General features: G+C 51.3%; 1 protein-coding gene across 1 annotated transcript in view; it reads right to left on the bottom strand.

The window, feature by feature from the left end:
* COL4A1 (collagen type IV alpha 1 chain) overlaps window positions 1–23,866 on the bottom strand; it is a 95,274-nt gene that overhangs the window by 17,460 nt on the left and 53,948 nt on the right. The window contains exons 24-43 of the mRNA XM_024754023.1: window positions 21,055–21,150; window positions 19,008–19,091; window positions 18,389–18,459; window positions 14,549–14,740; window positions 13,812–13,980; window positions 11,397–11,489; window positions 11,202–11,306; window positions 9,363–9,460; window positions 7,222–7,372; window positions 6,902–7,015; window positions 6,080–6,247; window positions 5,872–5,961; window positions 4,907–5,059; window positions 4,653–4,751; window positions 4,452–4,541; window positions 3,025–3,164; window positions 2,461–2,587; window positions 2,286–2,366; window positions 1,726–1,824; window positions 561–611 (exon numbers count right to left, since the gene is read on the bottom strand). Coding sequence (XP_024609791.1) covers window positions 561–611; window positions 1,726–1,824; window positions 2,286–2,366; window positions 2,461–2,587; window positions 3,025–3,164; window positions 4,452–4,541; window positions 4,653–4,751; window positions 4,907–5,059; window positions 5,872–5,961; window positions 6,080–6,247; window positions 6,902–7,015; window positions 7,222–7,372; window positions 9,363–9,460; window positions 11,202–11,306; window positions 11,397–11,489; window positions 13,812–13,980; window positions 14,549–14,740; window positions 18,389–18,459; window positions 19,008–19,091; window positions 21,055–21,150 — 2,271 coding nt within the window. The remainder of the gene's footprint in view (window positions 1–560; window positions 612–1,725; window positions 1,825–2,285; window positions 2,367–2,460; window positions 2,588–3,024; window positions 3,165–4,451; window positions 4,542–4,652; window positions 4,752–4,906; window positions 5,060–5,871; window positions 5,962–6,079; window positions 6,248–6,901; window positions 7,016–7,221; window positions 7,373–9,362; window positions 9,461–11,201; window positions 11,307–11,396; window positions 11,490–13,811; window positions 13,981–14,548; window positions 14,741–18,388; window positions 18,460–19,007; window positions 19,092–21,054; window positions 21,151–23,866) is intronic.

Raw genomic sequence — 23,866 nt, 5'->3', positions numbered from 1 at the left:
GGGTGAGAAGGGAGCCCAGGAAACTTTTGGGGTGACGATGCATTCACTGTCTTGAATGAGCTGATATTTTCATGGGTGTGTACATATACCAAGATTTGGCAAATTGTACACTTTAAATATATGCAGTTTATTAGATGTCAGTGGTACCTCAATAAAGCTGTTTTAAACAAATTTTTTTAAGTGAGAGCTTGTAGGAAAAAACCCTGCATGTTGTTTTAAACATATTACCCCAAACTTGCCAACGAAATGACAAAATTCTAGGATTGCTTCAAGGTTATTAAGAAAAAATAAGGGGAGGAAACAGGGTCACCACCTAGAAGGATGGTTGGGCCCTCCCTGGGATTTCCCCCCACCCCACTTCACAAGGCTATGAATCCGAAACACGCACGCCACGCAGTGGTTTGCCACGAGCCAGTAGAAAGTGGCAATTCGACCGCCCCCGACCCATAATCTATCACCCATGTCCACGTGCTTCCTTGTATCTGCTCGCCCTGCTCTGCCAGTGCCACGTGTATCAGCAGTTAGTTGAAAAGGAAGAACACATTTAGCAAATGTGTTACCTTTCTCTCCTTTGGCCCCTGGAAACCCTGGGAATCCTCTTCCCGGTAGACCTACGAGATAAAGGTAAGAAGTCCCGTTTATCTCTCCTAAAACAGCCGAGCTGCAGGAACAGCACAAAGCAATATCCACTCTTTGCACCGATACCATGTACTATTTGTGAAACACAGAGAAATTAGTCCGTTGTACTTTGCAAGTAAAATTATATCACTACAGTTGTTCTAAGATACCCTTGACTGGATATATATATAATTTAGCACATTTTCCCAAGTACCTTTGAGCCCAGAACCATTACAGCATTTAGGAGAAACGATCTGTACAGATGGGTACTCATTTCCCATTAACGTCTGGAGACTCACCAATTGGCTTTTCTCAGATGACTATCCAACTAACAGCTACTCACAAAGGCAGTGCACAGAGCCAGTGATATTTGGGGCAGCAGACACCAGGGAGTCCACAAATGTGAGTAAGGCGCATAAGAGAAGATTCAAAGGGGGGAAGTAGGTGTGGAGGCATTTCTTACGAACTATTTTTATGGGAAAATGAATGTACATAATATAAACATAAGGCTCATAGAATGAAAGAAATGAACTTTAGGAAGAGACCAACACTAACAGCCATGGATCCCCCTCCATGTTCTTCCCCAGCACTATTTCCCTCCCTCCATCCCCCGACTGAGGGCAACCTGTTTCAAACTGTCTGTGTGTCACCCTCTTGCTATATACGAATATTATTATGTATGTGATTGTCATCATTGGAGCCCGCAGCTCACACTTTTGCCCAAGTTGCCGTGCCCCCATCAGTAACAGGAGCAGATTCTGGGGACTGAGAATATTCCCAGGACCGTTCCTCTAAAGAGGGAAAGGCCAGGCAGAGAAGGCAGCGGTCTGGGCTTTCTACGGTGTCTCCTTCACTCACACTGAGAGCTCAGGCCATTTTAAGGGTAGACGCCCATAAGTATTTGTGGAATAAATGAACATCCTCTTTCCCCTTTTCTCATCCAATCCTGCCCCACTTGCCCACATTGTTGCTTAAACAGCTGTAAGGATGTCACTTATGCCCAGCTTACACCCAGCTCCGGTCACTTAGCATGGAATGTAAGTCTCTGGGAGACGTTTACTCCAGAGCAGAGTCTCATTCTGAAAGGGAAATGGGAGCCCAACATACCTGGTTCACCCTTCTCTCCTGCCGACCCTGGGAATCCATCACTGCCGGGCTCCCCTTTCTGGCCGGCCGGGCCCGTGAGACCAGGCGTCCCAGGAAGACCTCAAAGAGAAAGGTCAGATCGGTCAGGCATGGAACCTATCACGGCACCGTGATCTGCATGTAAAATGCACCAATCCTGACATTTTTCCAGGGAGCTGTACCTCCCACCCCCTAGCATGCCCAGCTTCCCCGAGGTTACTCCTGACACCCCTTCAGAAGGGACCCTCATGCGGCAGTAACACCACTGCAGCTGGTGACCCCCTAAAGCTGGTGAGAGCGGAGAGAAAGGACGTCCATCTACCATGCCGAACAGGAAGAGTTTCTAGACCCAATTGGAACTAGCTGTAAAACCAGTTCTAGGTCTAACTGGTGGAAAGACCCTAGAAGTCCCCCTAGACTCAGTTTGTTCATCTGGAAATGGAGGTGTGAGCCCAGCTGGTCATTCAGAGGTCACCCAGCCTTGATGCCCCTTGGCCTCTTCTCCACAGGCCCCCACCTGTGTCCTAAAAAGTGGTCTCTACCTGCTTCTCCTTTGATGCCAGGGACGCCATCCAATCCCGGGAGGCCTTTGTCACCTTTTTCTCCAGGCAACCCAGGGCTTCCTAAAGAAAAACCAAAACACCAGAATTCCCATGACTTTGAGTTTCTCTTTGCCATCCTTGAACCCCGAGCTCAGGAGGAGGCCAGCTCACTTACCTGGATAGCCAACACTCCCTGGTGAGCCTTTGGGGCCCGGAGACCCGGGCATCCCTGGGATCCCACTGCTTCCTTTCTCTCCCTTCTCTCCAGGGCTTCCTGGAAAACCTGCTACCCCTTGGTCTCCCTGTGGGTGAAAATTGGGCCCATTAATGTCATATCTGTCCTTGGACATGCGTCTGGAGGTGCTTTCTGTACACATGGGAGTGCAATGACTATCGCATGGCAGAATTCCACTTCCAGCTTTCGAAGGGGAGACTCAAAGCCCTCTGAAAATGGAGGAAAAACTAGAAACCCAGAGCAAAGAGCAGTTGTCTGTTCTGCTTCTCGTGTTCCTTCTCCATTCCTCCCCATGATAACTTGCTACCCAAGCTCTCAACACGTCTCGGATCCTCCTTGGGGACACAGGCCATGAATAGGAGGGGGAGGCAGGGAGACGTAAAATCAACTGGAGAAACCGTTCTGTGTTATGATTCATCTACTGTGTGGAGATGCTCAGTAAACGTTCCTCCAAAGCCTTTCTGCGGGGATGGGTGGGAGGGGCTTCCGCGGGGATGCTGTTACCTTCTCCCCGGGCCGTCCTGGAATCCCAATGCCAGGTAGACCTGCCTGCCCTTTCTCTCCTTTTGCTCCCTTTTCTCCAGGTGAGCCAGGGATGCCCTGCAGGCCAGGGAGGCCAGGCACACCTTTTTCTCCAGGTATTCCTAGAAACACACACAATTGAAACAGAACGTGTGCTTAGCAGGTGCTCACGTTAAAAATAGGAAAGCGTCTCAACTACCGGCCAAGAATGAGACGGAGGAACACGTATCCCCTCATCTCTCAAGCTGTAAGTGATCCAGGCAGGCGCCAGCCCCCCAGACCACATTAGAACCACTCCAGGAAACGTTCCTCCTGTCTTTTAAAGACAACCACGTTACAAAGGGAGAAAAAATACATTAACCGCTGAGCATGCTTCCTTTCCCAACAGCATTAAACACGGCTTCCATGTCTTTCGTTCCGCAGTCAAACCTCATTATCCGAACGAATCAGAGGGGGCGAGAGGCAGGCCATGGAGAGTAAAAGCGTACCTGCTTCCAGGACGGATGTGGGCAGTCAAACTAATTTATAAATAGGTCCCAGGGAAGCAGGCTTATGCCCGGCCCTGTAACTGACCCTCTGCGGCTGCTGGCTTGGTTGTTAGGGGCAGCTGTGAGTCGGTTGGTGATGCTATTGTAAGGAGAACTTGGGTATTAAATTGCAGCCAAGGCCTGGGAGATTACTGCAACAAAGGGAACCCTGGTTGTTTTATTGCAACCAGCATCCGCCTAGCGGCCCAAGAGATTCGTTGCAAAAAGAATCTAAGAAGCCTTACTGCAGCCGCCGGGTGTTTATAGCTCAAGCAAAGTGACAACGCGCCTCGCAAAGACTTGGGAGGAGTGAGGAAGACAGGCTGGCTGCCCTGACTTCCTGCTCCGGGCAAGTTCGAGGAAGCAGTAGCACCTGGACCATCGGGGCCTGAGCCTTCCATCTGCTGCCTCTGCTCTGGTCGCTGTCACCGCCGCCAAAGCTGATGGCAAAGCCTGGGAGGCCAGCTCGGGACCAGGGCGGAGGAGCCCAGGGGATTCTTCTGAGCTAACGTCAAAGGGCTTTACAGGCGCGAGCTGCTTGCGCTGACACAACTGAATGGAGAATTAATCACCTCCTCGACGGATCCAAGTAGAAGGATCACTTGGAGCTAACTGAAAGTTCATAGTGCACAGCCCGTGTTTTATTTTATTAAACTGTGACGAGTTTTGTTTGTTTGCTTGTTTAAGCAATGTCTGGAAGGTCAACCAAATGCCACCATCCCTAGGCAAGAGACCACACAGGATTGAAGATGTGAGTCTGTGTCAAAGACACGTCTCCCTGGATCGCGTCCTCCGTGAAGCGGGTCTCACCCGCAGACTCATCCCACAAGCACCACATGTACAAGCACTGGAAAGGGAACTCCTTTCCTAAACCCCACATACCTGGCAGGCCCATTCCACCAACCGATCCTTTGGGTCCAGGAAGTCCCGGAGCACCTGGGGTCCCACTTATGCCCGGATCACCTTTAGGTCCTAGAATCATAAAGAGAAAAACCCAACAGGTCAACGCCCATGAAAACTGCCAGGTAACCTCTCCCCACACGAGCCCCTGCCGAGCTGGCGACCTTGAACTCCCTTCCATACCTGGCTGCCCAGGGTGTCCTGCCTGGCCGTCCTTTCCAGGCACTCCTGGGGTTCCAGGATCTCCCCGGGATCCTTTATCACCAGTTGGGCCGATTTGTCCTGCACGACACACACACAAAAATAGTGACGACCACGTCTGCTTAAAATAAGACAAACTGTAGAAACACAGGTTGGTCTGACATCACGTGTGAAGAACTGAATAACTCGTTAGACACCTTCTCCCCCCTCCGAAGGTAAACTGTCCTCCGCGTTACCTTTTTCTCCTTGGTCTCCCTTCTGGCCTTTCATGCTGCCCATGTCCACTTTATCCATGGAGCCCGGCTTGCCAGGAAGACCCACATCTCCTTTATCACCCTTGAAGCCAGGGTCTCCCCTGGGTCCCGAGCTGCCCGGGAAGCCGTGGTCCCCTGTAGAAAGAAGAGGAGGCACCGAGTGACGCGTGGCCAAGGGCCCCCAAGGCAGTGACGAGTGTGCTGTTCTTTCTGGCCAGTAGAAGCAACTGATAAACAACCTATAAAGAACTAATAGTCTGTCCAAAAGTGGCGTTAAATGGCGAGGGTCCGAGTTACCCAGAAGAATGTGACAGCAGGGAAATGAACAAAAAAGCCATTTTCTAGAATTCATTATTTGCTAATAATTCCAACATAGGAGACTTCACTTATTAAATAATTTATATTTTCTCTCCTTCTCAAATACCTTCACGACATCTGCTCAGTGGCCCCTCAATTCTATCCGAAAGAACAGAATTTTCCTGTTCAACTAAACAAATGACCATTTTTATGTCTCACATTTAAAGTCAACTTCTTTTTTAAAAACAGTATCTGAACCAATTTCAAATATCAAGATAAGTAATAAAAAGTAAGACTTGTAAACTTCCCCTGTTTGCTAATTTGATTCCAAAGACTCAGTTGCTGTGACTGAATCTTCGAATGACTAAAAATACCACCATTTCTCAAAACAAAACAAAAAACCCGAAAACTCTACCATGCCAACAAGGAAACCCGGAAACCTGTCTTCTCTCTGACTTTTCGGCAGGGCACAGCCCTTCATCCCCAGGACCCCTGAGCGCCTCCTGGAAGAGGGGGTCTTCCGGACCCTAGCTTGATCTTCTATCCCAGGCCTCTTGAAATGAACAATGACCTACGACTCTTGGAGAATTTCCCACAAGGCATCAGGACACCGACATGAGATGGGCTTTTCCGGAGTCACGGCTCCCTACCTTTTTCACCCGGCAATCCTGGCACACCCGCTGGTCCTGGCGAGCCGGGCTGCCCGGGGGTCCCCATGACGCCCATCTCTCCCTTGGGACCTGTGGCCGGATGGAAGGACCGTGAACGCTGATGGCAGATGCCGAGCGAGGGTCATGAACAAGACCAGGTGAGGCGTCTCCCCAGCATCCACTTGGGTGGAGTTCACAGGTCATTTACCTGGGAACCCGGGCTGTCCAGGTGTGCCCTGCTGTCCAGGGAGACCAGGCAGTCCCGACTGTCCTGTCAGGCCGGGGAGCCCCTGAGGCCCTTTGTCTCCTTTGGGGCCTGGCATATCCAGGCCTGGGAATCCGGGGAAGCCCTTCTCTCCTTTCACTCCAGGGGGGCCTGAGGTGGGGAAGAGAAAGGGGGCGTCAGCAGGATCGACAGGGTGTCCTGCAGCATCCTGTACCCTGTTTAACTGTTACTTTCTGTAGAAGGTGTGTAGCCGTGCCCACGTCGGGGGTAGAGGGGAACAGCTTCCACCTTCCCAGATAGTGGTGTTTGGGGCCATCGGTGGGCAAATGACGTCCCAAGACAAAGCCCCGCCTACCTGCCATGAGCGGTCAGCAATTCCCACCCGGGCCCCTCAGTAGTATTCAGACCTAAGCCCAGCTTCTCCACGGTGTCTCTCCCTGACTGTCCTGCCCTGGTCCAACCTCTCTGTCTCACTTCTAGAATGACTATAAAAGGCAAAGGTAGCTTCCAGACATGAACTCATTTTGTTTAAGTTACCTACAACTTACTAAACCTCTTATGGAAAGATAAGATAGAGATACCGATCCTTCTAAATTAAATGTAAAAGGTAAAGAATATACAATATAAAGGGGAGGTGTCTTTGGCACGTAAACCAAGCTCAGAGGGAGGTGAAGAAAGGCGCCTGTGACCTTACGTGTAAGCAAACAACCAAACCTACAGCCACAGAATAGAACCGACTTTTCCCCCTTTTAGTCACAGATTATGAGTTAGGGAAGGGAACATTCTGGAAGAACGTAGTATCACCTGATGACCCTGGGGGTCCCTGTCCTCCAGGGGGTCCCATAGCTCCAGGAGGGCCTATTCCGGGGACTCCAGAAGCTCCTTTGGGGCCTTGCAATCCAGGAGGTCCCGGGTCACCTGGATGGGGAAGAAATCGTGAATGCACCACATGGGGACACAGCGATGTCAGCACCTACCATCCACTCACGCCGCTCGCCAGGAACCCGTCTAGAATTTTCATCATTCATTCAGCAAACGTTTACTGAGCCCTGATAGGTGCTCTGCGGACACACAATAACAGACCCCGTCCCAACCACAAGCTGGATTTGCCCATAGGAAGTTACCTCTGATTCCCTGAAGGCCTGCAGGGCCGATGGCGCCGTGCTCTCCAGGAACGCCTGGTCCCCCGACGTTTCCCTTCTCTCCAGGGGTGCCGGGGATGCCAGGGAGTCCTGGCAGACCTTTGAGTCCCGGCAGACCAACTCCAGGCTCGCCCTGGAAACCATGAAGCACAGAGAAGCCAGTGACCCTCAGAGCCCGCGATTTCATCAGGCCAAGGGCGTACGTGTTAACCGATGCTGCTGGTGCATTTATAAGAACGGTATTTGTCCCACCTTCCAGTTGGCGAAGCTTCTTCACACCTATTGTTGCCTTTCAATCTCACTACAAGCCGAAAGGGAGGTAATTTTTATTATTTTCTTTTCACAAAGGAGGAAAGCCAAGGCTCCCCCGTTTGGACGGCTTGTCCACAGTCAGAGAGGCAGGAGCTCCTTCCGCTGGGTCTCGGCCCCTCGACTCTGCTGCCCTGAGTCTACACAGCGGGAACAACACCCAGTGTGCTGTGTGGCCAGCGAATGGGTATTAAGAGGTGGAAAGTTCCAGGACTGGAACAGAACTCCATTTACTTCGTTTTTTTGATGAAATGGAAGCTCTCATGTCAAATTAAACGTTTAAAACCTTTTCGTGAATCAAAGGGCTTTGACCCACACAGATGATTAAAAATAAAGGCAGTATCTTGAGGGCCTGCAGGAAGGAGCACACCCCAATTTAAGCACCGACGGGCCGTGTGAAGCAAAACGTGCACATCATGTCACAGCGCCCCCCCCCCACCCCCCGCCGCGGCATCTCTGAAGGCAGCAACTTCCAGATGACGACCAGGTGGAGGTAAGCGGGCAGAGGTGTCTTATCCACACGGCCCTGCAGTGAAATTTGCAAACTGGAGGGAACTCAGTCCAAGGGATTTTGAAAAAGCTCAGTATTTAAAATCGTAAACCAAATCCTTAATTCCAGTTCCATTCGGCATCTACTAGCTCGTGAGCCAGTGTTGGAGGCGATCTACATAGTGCGGTCACTGACTCACTTTCACACCCAGTGCGGGTCATCAGGGGAAGGTGGGGGTGTGTCACATAAAGAAGGCGTCCTTGGGCTTCCCTGGTGGCGCAGTGGTTGAGGGTCCGCCTGCCGATGCGGGGGACGCGGGTTCGTGCCCCGGTCCGGGAAGATCCCACATGCCACGGAGCGGCTGGGCCCGTGAGCCATGGCCGCTGAGCCTGCGCGTCCGGAGCCTGTGCTCCGCGACGGGAGAGGCCACAGCCGCGAGAGGCCCGCGTGCCGCAAACAAAAAAAAAAAGAAAGAAAGCGTCCGAAGGCCACACGCTCCACGCCAGCCACACGGGGCAGGGACACCACCTTGGGTCAGGCGTTCCTCAGAAGGAACCTTCCCCGGCATCACTGAGGCCAGCTGCCAGTGTGCACCCCCGCCCACCCCCAAGGCGAGGGCAGGGGCTCTGTGCTGGCAAAGGCGCATCTCCTGGCCGTGGCCTTTTCCCAGGCAGGGCAGACGCCTTCTGGCAACTTCAGTTCCTTTCCTTATGATCAGAACGGGAGAGGATCTACCCAACAGTCGCCTGTACTTGCCGAGTGTCAGCAAGCAGCAGAGGGGTGCTCGAGGGCAAAGAGAAACCCGATGTCACACTAGTCCCGGGGTCCCCGACCAGGGCCCTTTGCCCCACGGTGACACTGGGTAACGGCGGTCACACTGGGCATGCACGTCGGGGGTCGGGGCCACAGAGGCTGCGAAAGACCCCACGGTATTCAGGGCAGCCCCACCACGAGGAACTATTGGACCCGAATGTCAGTATCACTGAGGCCGCAGCCCACCCTGCTGGGGGCTGTTAGGTCACTCAGAACAGTGGCTTCCAAACGGCTTTCTCCTTCCACTCGTGATATGACACACACTGTACCGGAGATCCAGGACACACACAGGCAAGAGCCCACCCACAAAGCAGGAACAAGTGATTCTCCCCAAAACAGGCACGACCACGTGCTACCCCTTGTACTTTGGAACTTTCCCTGTGATGCTATTTCATTCAAACACAAAACACGCCAACCCAACAAACCATATGAGATTAACAGCCCACAATTTATGGGTCCAATTAATCACAAGGATGAGAAAACAGCAATCCAGAGAACGCTCAGTACCCACCTTTTGGCCAGGCGGACCTGGGTTGCCAGGTAAGCCATTGAAACCTTGGCGACCGGGATTTCCAGGAGGTCCAGTGTCTCCAGGTAAGCCGTCAACACCTGTTTGGAAGAGTCAAAAAAAATCATTCATGTAAAAATACCGTTCCCTGCTTTCTCCACTTCTTTTACACCTGCTCAGATGAACCTGAACAGATTTGAGGGCGCCAAAAAGGAAGATGAGACCATCCTGGTCCAGGGGGAGCCTGGGGGCAGGGTGCGCTCGCAGCGCTGGCCGCCCCTTCCTCTTTCTCCCTCACACTCACCCCCTCCCTTCCTTTGTTTCTAAGCGCTTAGAACTTTCCTTTCCTATCCGCTCCCCACAGATGAACCCAACTAAACCCAACCAAACCAGCATGTGCAGACTGGGAATGGCAATTTAAACTCTGACAACTCCGAGCGTGGCCCAGAGCATCCCTGTCGCCTGGTTAGAAATCCAGCCTGGATATCCCCACGCAGACCCGCATCTTAACAAGACCCTTCGTGATTCCTGGACACGTTCGAGTTTGAGAAGCACCACCTGTTCTCCAACTGCACCACACTGGAGGCACGTGGGGACATTTAGAGACTGGGTCCCGCCTCTGATGGGCTTTCTGACAGCTGCCCACGTGGCTATAAACAGCAGCAAGTGTGAGAGCCGTTGGGCTAGGCTCTCTCTGTGTGATGGAAGGTTGGGGACACGCAGTGATCTGCAAGCTTGCAGAAACACGAACCTGAATCGCCCGTGGTGTAGGGCTGCCGTTTCGAGGGGCCTGACAGACAGTGCACATAACTCCAGGCAGCTTCGTGCGACGTGGGCAAAGGGTCTCTGATTAAGGAGGCCTTCCTCAGCTAAATTCTACCTGCCGTGATGGCAGTGGTCTGGTTCTCCCATGGAACACGCAGGAGGCCTGAGCACTGCCCCCGTGATGCTGCAGGGTCACTGGGGGGCCTTCTGCCCCATGAGCCTGGCAGAAGTGGCCATGAGCGTGGCGGGCATCATACGGCTCCTGGAGAAACAGGCCGCCGTCTCCCGTCCCCGAGCGCGAAGGCCTGCAACCTTGAGAGTGGGCGCGATGCAGAGCCCTAGACAAGAAGCCCGGAGGCTGGACAAGTCTTTAAACTAAGTTTTGGTGAAACGGTGGTCAGACTGGGGTCGGGATGTCGGCCCAAAGGGAAAAGACGTGCCCCTCACTGCTCACAGCCCTTCTGGGCTCTGGACCAAAGTCCCTAATGGCCAGCCTGCATATCAGTCTCCCTGAAGAACTAAGAAAGCAGCAACACGGGTGAAGCTGTCCTCTTTACTTCCCTACAATTTTCAGAGAGAAGTACTGGTTCTGGAACGTCCATGCGTGTGAGGGCCTCTCCCCCAAGAGCAAGGCCCCCCCTCATATTCACCGCACCATCCCCCCGCCCTTCCTCCGCCTTCCAGACCAGCCTGGCCCAGGTCCCGGCGGGCTGTGTGCTCCCTTCACGGATGAGAGAGAGACCGCCCTGAGGGTAGGTTGAGGCAAACGTGGCATCTGCCAGATCCCCGGGCAGCTTGGGGTCCTTGAGGTCCCAACCCCTTCCCACCAAACCACTCGGCCGGGAGCACACGTCACCCATCACCTCGGTGACCGGAATCACCAGGCTGCACACCGCACAGCTCTTTCGCTAACTCGCACATGGTGTGTTTACGTACACCGCCTCTTTTCTCCTAGAATTCACGTGAGGATGAGCCCTTGGTGCTAACCAGCCGGGGACGGGCGCCACCATCGGGGCCCACGCAGGCAGTGGCCTGAGCAAGCAGCCCCCCCAAAGCTGCCTTGTCCTGCGGGGTTACCTTTGGGGCCGGGAGGCCCTGGAAAGCCAATCCCAGGCTGGCCGACTGAACCCTTCTCTCCAGAGAGACCCGGCCTTCCCGGGGTTCCAGGAAAACCTCGGTCACCTGCGGTGAGAAAGACCAATGGTCAGCGTGAGAAAAACGTGAGCACATTTCCCCCACCCCAAGCCTCCAGGTGAACGAGACGCTGAGTACCTTGGGGCCCTTGGAACCCGGGGGACCCCGGAAGTCCTGTTGCTCCAGGGGGACCGGGTAAGGGCATGACCTTTCCTTCTTCACCCTTGGGACCTGAGGAAAAAAAGAGCAAAGGACACAGCGTGAGGGCTGCCGCGTCACATCCTTGCCTGCTCGCCTCCATCTCTTCCTTTTCCTTTTCTAGAATCTCTCACAGAGAGCGCCTCTTCTCCCAAAACGTCCAAAATGACCTAGACGTTTGTTTGACACAAGAATTCTTTAAGCGTCCGAAACAAGGGTCACGAAAAGCTAAAAACTCTACAGCAACCAACAGCGAGATGACCCTGGTATCAATTAATCTGCCTCAAAAAGTCAAAGTCTTTTCACCGTTCTCAGTGGCTCAGACAGGACTGGTTCTAAGTTGCTGTGATGCCCACATCTGGTGGGAAGTTACCTTCACGACGTGCCCCGTGGGTGATATCGTTACCCTAACAGTGAGCTGCATGGTTCTGCGGTATCTCCAGCCCAGGAAAGCCACCTTTTCTATCTCCAAACTGGGAGGTGGAGGTGCAGGCGCAGCCCCGGGTGCCCGTGCCTACGAGATCCACTGGGTGTCAGGATTGAGCTGTTACGAAAGGACCTAAGGGCTCATCTCCACTGAACCTTCACGTACCTTAAAGAACTCAGGATCTGAAGGGCCTCCCAGGGACAGCCAACACTTGCTTTAGCTACAGACTGTGGGAAGCACCAGGGCCTGACCCCAACACATCTTTGCTATCAGCTCCAGCCCTGGGAACAAGGCTTTTATGACCATCAGACTAAACACAGCTCTGGCAGATCAAAGAAGTCGGGTTTCTAATCCCAAAGCTGCCGGGGTCTGGATGGCCAAGCAACCCTCCAGAATGTGGACAGCCGACCGACAGCACTGTCAGCATTGCCTCTTTCGGGAACCTTCTTCCCATGCCGTCAAGGTGTATCTGTATGCGTCCCACTGGCTTTTCTGATGGTAGTTTCTGGCCGAGAAAAAGAAACCTGATTCCTTTGTACACGCTGCAAGTGTTCAGATTCCGGAAGCACGAAGAACACTTGAGATGGTGATTTGGGAACGAGGAGTGTCGGGTTAGTGATCAGAGGCCCCTTTCCGAGACCCGGGGTGTTTCTAAGTCAAACCCAGCATTTTCCTGCCCCGAAAGGAGTCGTAAGAGAGAGACGTTCCCGGGTTCCTTGCTAATCAAAGAGCACGCATCAGTGGAGTCCTCACTTAGTGAATAACCAGCGACCACCCAACGATCACAAGAGCCCATCCAGTAAGGCACTGTACTTGGGCCTCCGTCAAGGGCTGCTGACGTGTTCTGTATTACGAAGCTGACAAACCCTACACTGGGTCTTCATAAGGAAATAACAGTTCCCAGTGGGGACAGGAACTGACGGAACTTGGGCTGGATACATGGCTCGGGACAGAATCGGCCAATGTGTGAGAACAAGAAGGCCAGACTGTAATCTCTGTTGAGTCTCTCCTGTCGGAAACCTCGATCTTCCAGCTTCTTCTATGCTTCTCCAGGCTTACTGGCCACACACCTTTAATCACCCCAAGTCACCTTTCATTCATTTCTACAACTCTTAAGCCATCTTAGTCACAGCACACGTCCTTCTGTCCTCTGTGCCCAGGCCGTTCCTGGCCTCTTCTCCTCCAGATTTCCTAGGCAATGATGTCAATGTTCCATTTCTTCCCGGAATCATCTTCAACTAATAAGTCACTGACAGTCTGCTGTGTGTGGGCCTGGGGACCCCCCCCTTTCACTTCCGTCCCTGAAGATAAGCCCGTCGTGAGGATGCAGTGGAGCGCATCCGTGGGAAACCCTCACACAGCCCCCTCCCACGTTCTCCACCAAAGCCCGGGCGGTGGGCTCCAGGAGGGCGGGCGGCCTCTGAGTTGCTTCCTCTCTGTTCGCTTAGCTCAGCGCGTGGCACACAGAACCACGTGATAAAACAGTCAACAAACGGCTGGAACTACCCCGAAACTCAACAGCCAAGTCAAAGCAGCTGTGGATGTCAGTGTGTGCACATCAGCGGAGGGGTGAAGAGTAAGTATGTGGCTTGGGATACACAGAAGCCAAAAGGGACCGCTCATCGGGGAGAAACAGAAAACGGGCTCAGGCTGGTGTCACTTCCACACAGAAGGCTGACCTTCTCTGCTGCATATGGCGTACTTATTTATAAGGAAATCACCTAGACCTTCAAGTTCCTGTTATCTAGATCCTACACGCCACTGGCCCATCTCGTAAAGGAAGGAACGAGATACAGAAACGCTAAGGAAAGGTTGCTCAGGTCACATCCCCCTCTCCTGGCAGAACTGAAACCAGACCCACGTCCCCATGTCACTGAGCCCAGGGCTCCTGGCACTTGAGTGCGGCACTGGAGGTCCTCAGGCCTCACCTGGCAGGCCTGGGGACCCGGGGTTTCCCGGAAAGCCCATCTGTCCTTTGTCACCAATGGGGCCAATAGGGCCAAACCCTGGAGGCCCAGGAGGGCCGACGTCACCACGGCTGCCGGGGAATCCAACTCCTCCCGGGGGGCCACGTTCTCCTTTTAATCCTACTGAACCCTGAAGCGAAAAGAGAAAAAGACAAGTTATCAGCAGACATACCAGCACTCCACTCCGCGTCGCATTTTTCCACCACCCGCGGTACAAAAGTGCCGAGTTTAACTAGCTGTGCTACTTATTAACTTCAACCCGTCTGCAGAGGTCACCTTGTAGTTAATAAATGAAACCGGCATTCTCTCCTCTAAGCTGAGCAATTGCCCTCCCAACCCACACAGAAGGAGACACTCCAAAGAGGAAGGCACTTATATCTGGAATCTTCTTTGAAAGGGTGACTTGAACGCCGCTAACTTTAAAATTCACCTCCCGGCCGACATATGGAGGTCTTTTCAGTTCCCCCAGACGCATCAGAAGACACTGACCCCTTATCACCTAATCGTGCAAGTCAGGGCTATCACACCTAGGTTTACAGACTAGTTTTTCCAGTGAACGTGAGACAAGTTCGTTTACGACAAGGACCGCCCCCCCCCCGAGTGAAAACAGGTCGACGGGAGACCAATTACTCCTTCTTCCATTCTTTGCATATCCATCATCTGTCAAGCGCACATTCAAAGTCTGGGAATCGACATACCGGGGAGCCTTTGGGGCCGGGCAGACCCGGATGGCCGTCTCTTCCGGGAGAGCCTGCTCTCCCTGGCATCCCGGGCTGGCCTGGGAAACCTGGGTCTCCTTTGTCGCCCTTGAGTCGAATATCGAAGTAAATCTCGCCAGGCTCGCCCTTGGCTCCTGGCTGGCCCATCAGCCCTGGCACACCTTGCGGTCCCTGCGAGAACAAAGCCTTGTGAGGCCGCCACCGAAGACGCCCATCCATAGAGCAAACCAGCAGCAGGGAAATCAGGACGCCACCTTGAAAAGCGGGGACGGGTTTAGAGCTCCCTGTTCCCTGTGTAGGAGCAAAAAAAGCCAGCAGCTCTGTGACAGAGCCCTGAGCTGACCTCACTGGTGTGCTGCCCTTAAAAAGCCTCTAGTGATGGAGACGGGGACAGGGCGGGGGAGTGACGGAGGAGCTCCGGGCCCAGCCCGGAGATCAGTCCTCAGGTAACTTCCTTGTCTCTTACAACTGCTGACATTCCCAAGAACAGGTCGGCTACGGTTGGAAGGGGCTGGATGTGCGATTCCCTGGGCCCAGGAACCAGAGATGGAGGCTGAGAACAGCCACGTTACCTAAGTCTGGTCAGTGCTGAAATCACACAGCTTGCCTTTCACGCTCACAGCCCTAATTCCGGAAGAGATGAGGAGGCCCAGAGCACCCGCAAAGAGGAAAGTCGGGGAAGGGAGCCTCAGGCCAGCTCTGTAACTGGGATGTTGAGCCGTCAGCAGAATAGAATTAACTTTCCCAAGAGACACACGGGAACACTTCTCTGTTCCTGGAAAGGGGAATCTTCAAGGAATGCCCACCCCCTAGATGGCTCCCCCTCCAAGTCCCCTTGAGAGTGGGATTCACCAGGAAGAGGCCCAAGGCTTTAAACAACTGTCTCAGTTACCTGTTCTCTGAGAGAGGGATCTCTTCAACCTCCCCGCTCACCTGGCAGAATTTAAACCCTTGCGGAATTCATGTGGTTTGAATTCCTTTTTGTAAACTCTCTTTGAAACGGTTCTTGGATGTAGGTGAACCACAGTGTGCGCACACACGCACACACACACACACACACACACGCACACACACACGCACACACACACGCACACACACACACACACCCCTCTCTGTGTACCTATAATATGTATGCCTCAAACTACTGGACACAGTCGGTCGGAGCTGGCCCTGAGCTGGAAGTGCCCCTTGTGACAGAGGACCCTTCATTCAGAGCTACTCGGGGAAGGAAGGGGGAAGGTACTCAATCTATCGTATTTACTCTAGTCCCACTATCTCCACCAGCCACCCGCCAGGAAGTCTAGCAGAGGACATGGAAAATTCATTATCTGGTTGAAAGCTGCTGTGGTATTTTGTAGCTTTTTCTCTCTAGTCAACATTAGCTCCCGTGCCTCCCTAAGGCCCAGCGAATCTTGGAAGCCCTTCCGCATAGGCCCAGGTGGGCTTCTCCCGTGTTTCCTCGGTGTACTGCATGGTCCTCGTTGCTCTATTAGGGACATTTCCTTGCCTTCTGTCTCTCCACTAGCCTTTCAGGGCTGTGAGGGCAGGACCAAGGCTTCCTGTCTTCTCAAACCAGAAGCACCCCTTATGTTATTTTATGTGGATTCTTCACCACATAAGTATAGTATTTTCTGATACTATGAGCACAGGGTGAGAAAAATACAGGTTTTTATTTTCATACTGATGACCGTGTCAGTCATCGTTTTATTTAAGGGAGAAATCTAGGATTTCTTTGAAAATTGACATTTACAACCCTAGGACATCTCATGTGGATTCTTTGCTGATCCTAAGCGATCCAAGGGTCTTTTGATGTACATGCCCTAGGATAAATGTCAGAGAGTCAGACGCTGCCTTGGAAGTTTACCACTGGCTACATAAATTGGAGAAGATCTGACAACTCGGGCAGTCTGCTTCTAGAAAGTGGTGTCACCATGGGAAAAGTTGGGAGAAGTTCGTTTCCATTAACACAGGTCACTCCCAGTGACCCCAGACCTGCCCGGGGGCTGGGCTTCGTCATCTCAGCCTGGAACCCGCCTCTTGTGGTCTGTCCTCCTTTCCCCAAATCGAACCCTCAGCTTTCAGAGGACGTGTCCCAGAAACGCTACCTAAATCAAATGCAGAATCAGAGCTTTCTTCATTGGCATCTACTTTCCAGTTTGCTCCGCTGGTTTGTGGAGCCTCCTCTAGCCTCCAGCCAAATTCGAAATAAGGGTGCCACATTTTTGAGCTAGTTAAACCACGGAGCTATGATATAGCATCTAATAAAAGGAAAATTATTATCTTCTCTTAGGTTATTTACCCACAGAACAATTTTTAGAAGTGTTCTACCTCTACACCAAGAAAGATGCTCCCTGGACGGACAAGGCATGGGGATTTGCATTTTTTGTTGTACATTTTCTTTGTTTTTTTCTTTATCATGACTTCTCCTCAACCATCCTCCTTCCTCTTTTCTCATTCATATTGGATTTGGGGCTGGGGAGGGGGGGCGGGTGTCTGGACTGGGTTCCAGGCAGAGTTGAGGCAGGAAGTATTCCAGGAAGGCTGAGTAGATAAAGACCGTGCCCAGACTATGTCTGTTGCCTTCAAAGTTGTTCCCACTTTGATCCCCACCACAGTCAGAGTTCCCAGCTTTGTGAACTTCCAACTTATTTAGAAATATGTTAAACAATTGCGACTTCTAACTTAGCTCCCCAGGCACCGGGGAAGTTCTGGAAAGCAGAAGCCCATGACTTAACTTCAAAAGGAGAAAACTATTGCTGGATTCCAGCTGTTTCATTCCTATTTCAACTCACTTTTGCCCTGACCTGCTTTTACAGAACCTTCCAGAAATATCTTCTTAAATTACAAATGTTAAAGACCTACAAACGAAAAAGAAGTATCTTCTTAAATTACAAACGTTAAAGACCTACAAACAAAATGTTAAAGACCTACAAACAAAAAAGAATAATGCTACAGATCTAACTTTCCATTTATGACAAAAGAAAAGGAAAAAAGGAATGAAAGAAATTGTAGAAATCGGTTAATGCTTAACAGAACTGAGAAGCACAAAGAAAATAGGAGAACAAAGCCCAAAGGCTTAAAAGCTTTAGAAATAGAGCTGGTAACGTGCACAAAAAATAACGTCCTTCAATATTTAAGATTATTACTATAATCTGCTATTCAATGGCTTCTTTTAAAACAACGTAGAAAGGTTAAGAAAATGGTGTTCTGTCTAACAGAAAGGTTTCATGTCCTTGTGATCGAGATATTTCATTTATAGATTTGAAAAAGTGTCTTTGCCATAGATGTTGGTGATAGGAGCTTTCAAATTCTGTACCTGTAAGAAGAAGAAGAAGAAAGGAATAGTTCAAGTTCGTAGAGGAAAATCGGCCAGTTCTGCTTCACTGCCATAGACACCATCAGCGCTGAACTTATTCACTGACAAGCTTTAGATTGTCTGGTGTGAGAATGGATGATTGTGTAAAAAGACAACTCAACAGTGTGGCTGCTAGAGGTGACTCTTGGTGGCACCAGAGACCCTGCAGGAAAGTGACCACCGGCACTCGGTCGTGCTGGAAACAGGTAAGTGGTGACTGGATTCTGACCAGGTGAGAAGAAAGGCAAGCTGGGGTGCAGGTTCTGGATACGATGGTCCTACTCATCCTCAGGTCAATCAGTCAGGAGAGACACGGGGAGTGATTCTAACTGCTCGACAAAGTGATCCTTTACCAGCTCCCAAATAAAGCAGGAGTCCACGTGCAAATGCAGAGATACATGCCTTTGCTGGCTTGCTCGGTGGCAACTTCGAATATGTCTAGGAACTCAGACAGGTTTACTTACAGGCAATCCTTCAAGACCATCCCTGCCGGGTAAACCTCTGTCGCCCTTGGCCCCTGGCTGTCCTGGGAAACCTTTCGCGAGAGACAGAGGAAAGATTCAGCACACTGTTGATGAGACACCTTCTAAGAGCTCAAAACATTGTTACCTTTTCAAGATTCAAAAGTGCAAAGATCTTTATACTAAGTGGATGACGTTTGAAGCAGCTCGAGACAGTAATAACAAAAATGCCCAGGACGGGCTCAGAAGGGGGACGAGTGACCCCCAAACGCACACAAGTAACATTGACGCAGAATGGCTACAAACCCCTGCCCGCAAGCCCAGGGGCAACTTAAACCAAAGCAGGCAGGTAACCCCCTCTGAGATAAGGAAATTTGCAGAGCTGTGTGAGCCATATGCTGCTATCCTTTGACGAGGAAATCTTTCCGACACTGAATTTGTAAGTCATCTTGATAATTTTCAACAAAATGGACAAATCCTAGACGTGTGGCTTCACACTCTCATCTCGTGTTTTAGTGCTGATGGAGAAAATCAGGTCAGGGAGTAAGATATGCTTCACTGTGAAGGTTCCAACCCATCGAAGCAAATTCTGACCTGGTCCCTTTCACAGTTGGGGCCTTACCTATTTCTCCGGGGGGTCCCTGTGGCCCTGGGGGCCCACGAAGTCCTGTTGAGTCACAGACGAGACAACTATCTCCTTTTTGACCTAAAAAAGGAGACACGGGGTATTACACAGAACAGGTGAGCAGAATCCCCTAGAGCATAGTGACAGCACAGGAAAGGGAAGAGGAGGCCACCATTTACCTAACACCCGCTCCAGACGCGTCCATCTGCCAGTGGCCGCGTATCCCTGACATGGGGCCCACCCTCCGCCCTCAGCATACATCACAGGTAACCACGGGTGCCCTTCTAAGGAATCCCATCCTTCCGCCCTGCCAAGGCACAGGCCCTGCCTCACTAAAAAGTGATCCAGAACTCCATTTGCCCATCAGCCTGAGATGACTCGACTCTATCATTCTGTCTCTAATTCTAAAACTTCCCATCATCTTTCCCTTTGCTTTTGTATCTTTTAGCCACCTGCACATATAACTCCTGGACTTTAAACCTATGTTCCAGGCTGACAAATGACAGATGGGAGTAAGAAGGTACGAAGTCCAGGGCAAAGACCTGACCTGGCATGGAGGACCCAAGAGGAGAGGGACCCCAGCACATGAAAATGGGAGGAAATGCCTTTCTTTGGAAACTCTAACCTCTTACATCTTGATTTTCAAACTAAGCTAAAAGGGCTTCGAGTGTCTTAGATGTGCATGTGTCCTGAACCTTGAATGTCAGGTTTCTAGGCACAGGTAAGGCAAACAGAGAGCAGAGCACACGTGGAGGAGCTGTCACTCAGGGGTCACAGAGGCTGGGTTGTGTGCCCCTCGTCCCCTCACCCTGACCGGCACCCCAGTCCCAGGCACACCCCACACCAGGCCCCAGTGTCGGGAACCAGGGCAGGACAGGAGCGCATCAGTGGGAGGGAAGCACTGTTAGTTGCCTAGTAACCCAGCCAAGCTGCAGGTGCTGTGGGATCCACGGGTGTCTGCTCCTGATGCTGGAAGTGGACGGCGGGGAGACCTCACACTGCAGTCTGGGCAGGGTGACGGCTCCACTGCAGGAGCGTGACGGCACAGGAAGAAAGAGGCTCCTCTTAGGAGCCGGGGGACGGATGAACACGCCTCTCAGTACAAAGAACCTTCTGACCACTGGCTCCATCACAAAATGGAACAGCCTACCTCAGAAAGCGCTAAGCAACTGGTAACTAGGGAGATTCATGAAAAACAAGTGACACGCCAACGGGTGACACAATCCTCCCCGCTTGAATTCTAAGATCACTTTTTCATCTAAGGTTCTGCAACTTACACGGCTGTCAAAATTCTAAGACATTTTCCACGCATTTGAGCTTCAGACTTTGGAAGAGCACAAATTCTTTGCGATCCAAAGCCAGTAATGGGACCCACAGGGATCAGTTTTGGGGGGCCGCCCTCTCTTTGTTCTACTCCCTGGGTATTAAGAGACATATACTGAATAAATATTGGAACATCCTTTGTTTACTCCACTCTAAGACGGGACTGTTTGTGCAGTGATAATCCATCGTTCCCAAGATAGTGAAGGATCAGGATGCGTCCCGCGCTGGCATTACAGACGACACTTGAAAAGTTTAAGATAAAACTCAGAGCCAAGGGTGGAGGTGGTGGATTTGTCAGCTTAGATCTGCTTGCACTGATTACGGAAACTGGGATTGAGGGGTGGTGAGCGTTCTGTATACACACTTGCGATCCGGCTTCAAGGAAAGACGTGCATTCTTGGAGAATGCAATCTCTTACTTTGAACCAAAGGATCGCAGGAAGGGATCAATCTGAGAATTGAATCTGCTGACCCCACAGAGGGTAAAGAACGGACTCTGACTTGAGGGCCCGTCTCCCCGTTGTCTCCCAGGTGACAACTGTCTCTTCAACGCCCAATAATCTCAGCAGAGCTGTCGGGAGACACATCTGAGGCATGGATTTTGAGGGGAGCTTCAAATAATGGAAGATACCACCCATGTCCACTCGAAGCCAGTAAGTATGTAGAAATGTATCACATGCCCAAACAGAATCAGCATTTTTTTAAAAAATTAAATCTCTTACCTTTTTCTCCAACTTCGCCTGTCAATCCCGGCTGCCCCACACTTCCGGGAGGACCCTGGTCACCTGGCGGCCCGGGCTGGCATTCCACAATTCCATCTGCAACGGATGTTTAACAATTAGAGGGTCACTCCCACCCAGCTGAAGCTATAGGTGTTTTCACCCTCTCTTGATTCAATCCACTACAAAACCAAACTTTATTTAGGTTATTTGGCAAGTATTAGAAATCCAGCTGTGGCCGGCTTTGAAACAATCCTAGTACGTTAACTTGTAAAACATGACCAGCGCACGCAGCATCCATCCATGCCCCGTCACAGGCCGTCAATGCTAAAATTTCTATTTTACAATTCTAACGTTTATTTCAGCTCATCAGCCCTGTCCTGAAACTGATTTCATGTTATCTTGCAAGGTACACACCATCACCCTTACGTCACAGATTAAGAAACTGAGGCTCAAGAACTTAAATGATTTGTCCACAGAGGTAGGAACCTCTGTGAAGTGAACACAGAGACTTCAGCAACTTTATGCCTTTTCTTCCTCCTGAGCAAACTTACAGCGAAGAACCTTTTATTTTAGAGACACAGACTGCCCGTGGGAAAACACCTCTAATTGTTTGTTCCTATTCAATTCTGAGCATCACTGAGGTGCAGAAGCATGAAAATGAACTGCAGTGACGCAAACACCATCCGTTGTGGGTTCTAGTAAAAAAAAAGTATTGTTTTCGAATATACACAGTGATAAGAGTTTATATTTCCTCCTCCAATATGTTTGAAGGAAAATGGCAGAGTGCGTGCCATTGAACGTGAGGCTCTGCGGGCACCGGTCACAACCGTAGCCCGGACATTCACGGCGGCAGTTCCTGCAGCCCCCAGCTCACACATCAGGTCCACAGGGAAGGACAGAGGGTGAGAAGAATCCCCAGCCTTTTGGGCTTTTCACAAGGGATGCTGGGGCAATGGTGGGTGTGCTCTCCCCAAACACAAAGGCCTAAAAAAGAGCCCAAACTTCTCCGTCTGATGACTTTGTTTAGCGCTCAGAGGAAAAAGTTTCAAGTGTGTAAGAAATGAAGTCCTGGGGATTTTTGTTTGCTTGTTGATGATGTCTTCCTGGGAGCTTCTCTGAATAAAGCACAGGTGAGGAGGAACCCTGGGGTGGCCGTATCTCTGCCCTGGGTCCTCTGGCTCCGGCCGGCTCCTTGGTGACCCCATCGGTCTTGAACAGAGTGGAGTCGTTTTTATGCTTCAAAAAGCTTCTCTAAATTCCTTGCCTGGGAAGAACTCATTCCCAGCCCTGCAAGCCGAGGTGGTTGGACTCCCCGATTCTGGAAACACAGGTGCGTGAACACTGACAGGCGTAAAATTATTACTTTCCCAGAACGCACCTCCTGCCAGCCTCCTCTCCATCAGAATCCCTACACACCCCTGGTAGGAAGGCAAGTTACCATCCTCATCGAAATGCACTTTAAACAATTTTAAGTCTAAGGCAAGAATACAGGGATGTGTCTGAGGAGTTCTGAAGGGCAAGGTCAGGTTCGACGTTCACACGGTCTGCTCAGGGAGGCTCGGCCGTCGAGGGCGGGGAGAGCTGCAGCCACACGGGACCAGAGCCCAGGAGCGGATAGGGCTGCAGGCGGCTCCACACTCCCTGCGTAATGGGCAATCGAAGGGTCCCAAGGTGGCGACTCGTTAAGATGCAGCCTCTGTAATGTGCACTGTGTGTGCAAAAATGTGTGTAAAAATCTCATCGATAAATGATCACTCGGCACGCTGTGATTGTGAACCACCTAACTGGCACAGACTGGAAAGGGCAACCCGGAAACCCGGAGGGTACCTATCACAACGTATTGAGCCGACACATCCTACACAATTCACAGCAGGGAGAAGTTCAAGCCTTTCCATGAGATTCGTTCGCATTTCAGAACTGGCAAACTGCGAATACGAAAAAAAGGTTCTAGATCTCCCCAGGGTTGGCTCTCTCGCCAGGGTCTTTGCCGATCACTCTTATTAAAGCTAGAACCCACGCACGGTCCAGAGCTCTGTCCTCCCTTCCCGGCGTCCTTTCCTCCTGTATTTGTCACCTCCTGCTACCACATCATCTACTGATACTTGTTTACTGTCTCAGAATGCACGCCCCAGGAGGACAGAGTTGTTTTGTGGGCCTTGTCACAGGTCTTAGGGCAGCGCCTGGCGTATCGTAGGCACGCCAATGTTTGTTGAATGAGTAAGTGACCAAGGAATGAACAACAGGTCTGAGGAAATTCACGCTGATCTGTTCCCAGTGAAGATTCACATCTGGAATCACTTGTTCCATCCAGTCCATATCTGGCCTCCCTACGTAGCTTCATCCGTGAGAAGTCCTTTCATGGAGATGGGTCTGCATTCCAGCAAATAAGCCACCCAGCACCTACAGCATGGAGACCCCCTTCCCATAACCCACACAGGACCCGTGCCTCAGACTCTCGGCTGAGCACATGCTGGAGGTCTGAACTTACGCCCACTGGAACGATTAGTTTAAATCCCCTCAAAGTTTCTTTTATTTTGCATTGCGATTATCTTGGAGTCACAGAGCCCCCTTCACTGAATCAAGAGGTTCCTGTTCTGTGCTCAGCTTTGATAGTGGGCAGACGAGAAAAATCCAGGTAAACTACCATTCAGATTTGAAGTCACTTACAGACAACGCAGCCCCTTCTCCGTGTGTGTGTGTGTGTGTGTGTGTGTGTGTGTGTGTGTGTGTGTGTCTTAGTACCAGCTTGTGTCTCTAGATGAACAGAATGTGTTCCTTTCCCAGTAAGAACCCTACAACTCAACTGGTTTGC

Source organism: Neophocaena asiaeorientalis, unplaced genomic scaffold (genome assembly GCF_003031525.2).
Source record: "Neophocaena asiaeorientalis asiaeorientalis breed wild unplaced genomic scaffold, Neophocaena_asiaeorientalis_V1.1 scaffold684, whole genome shotgun sequence".
NCBI classification, from domain to species: Eukaryota; Metazoa; Chordata; class Mammalia; order Artiodactyla; family Phocoenidae; genus Neophocaena; species Neophocaena asiaeorientalis.
The sequence above is the reverse complement of the archived record's forward strand: the minus strand, read 5'-3'. Positions and strand labels throughout refer to the sequence as shown.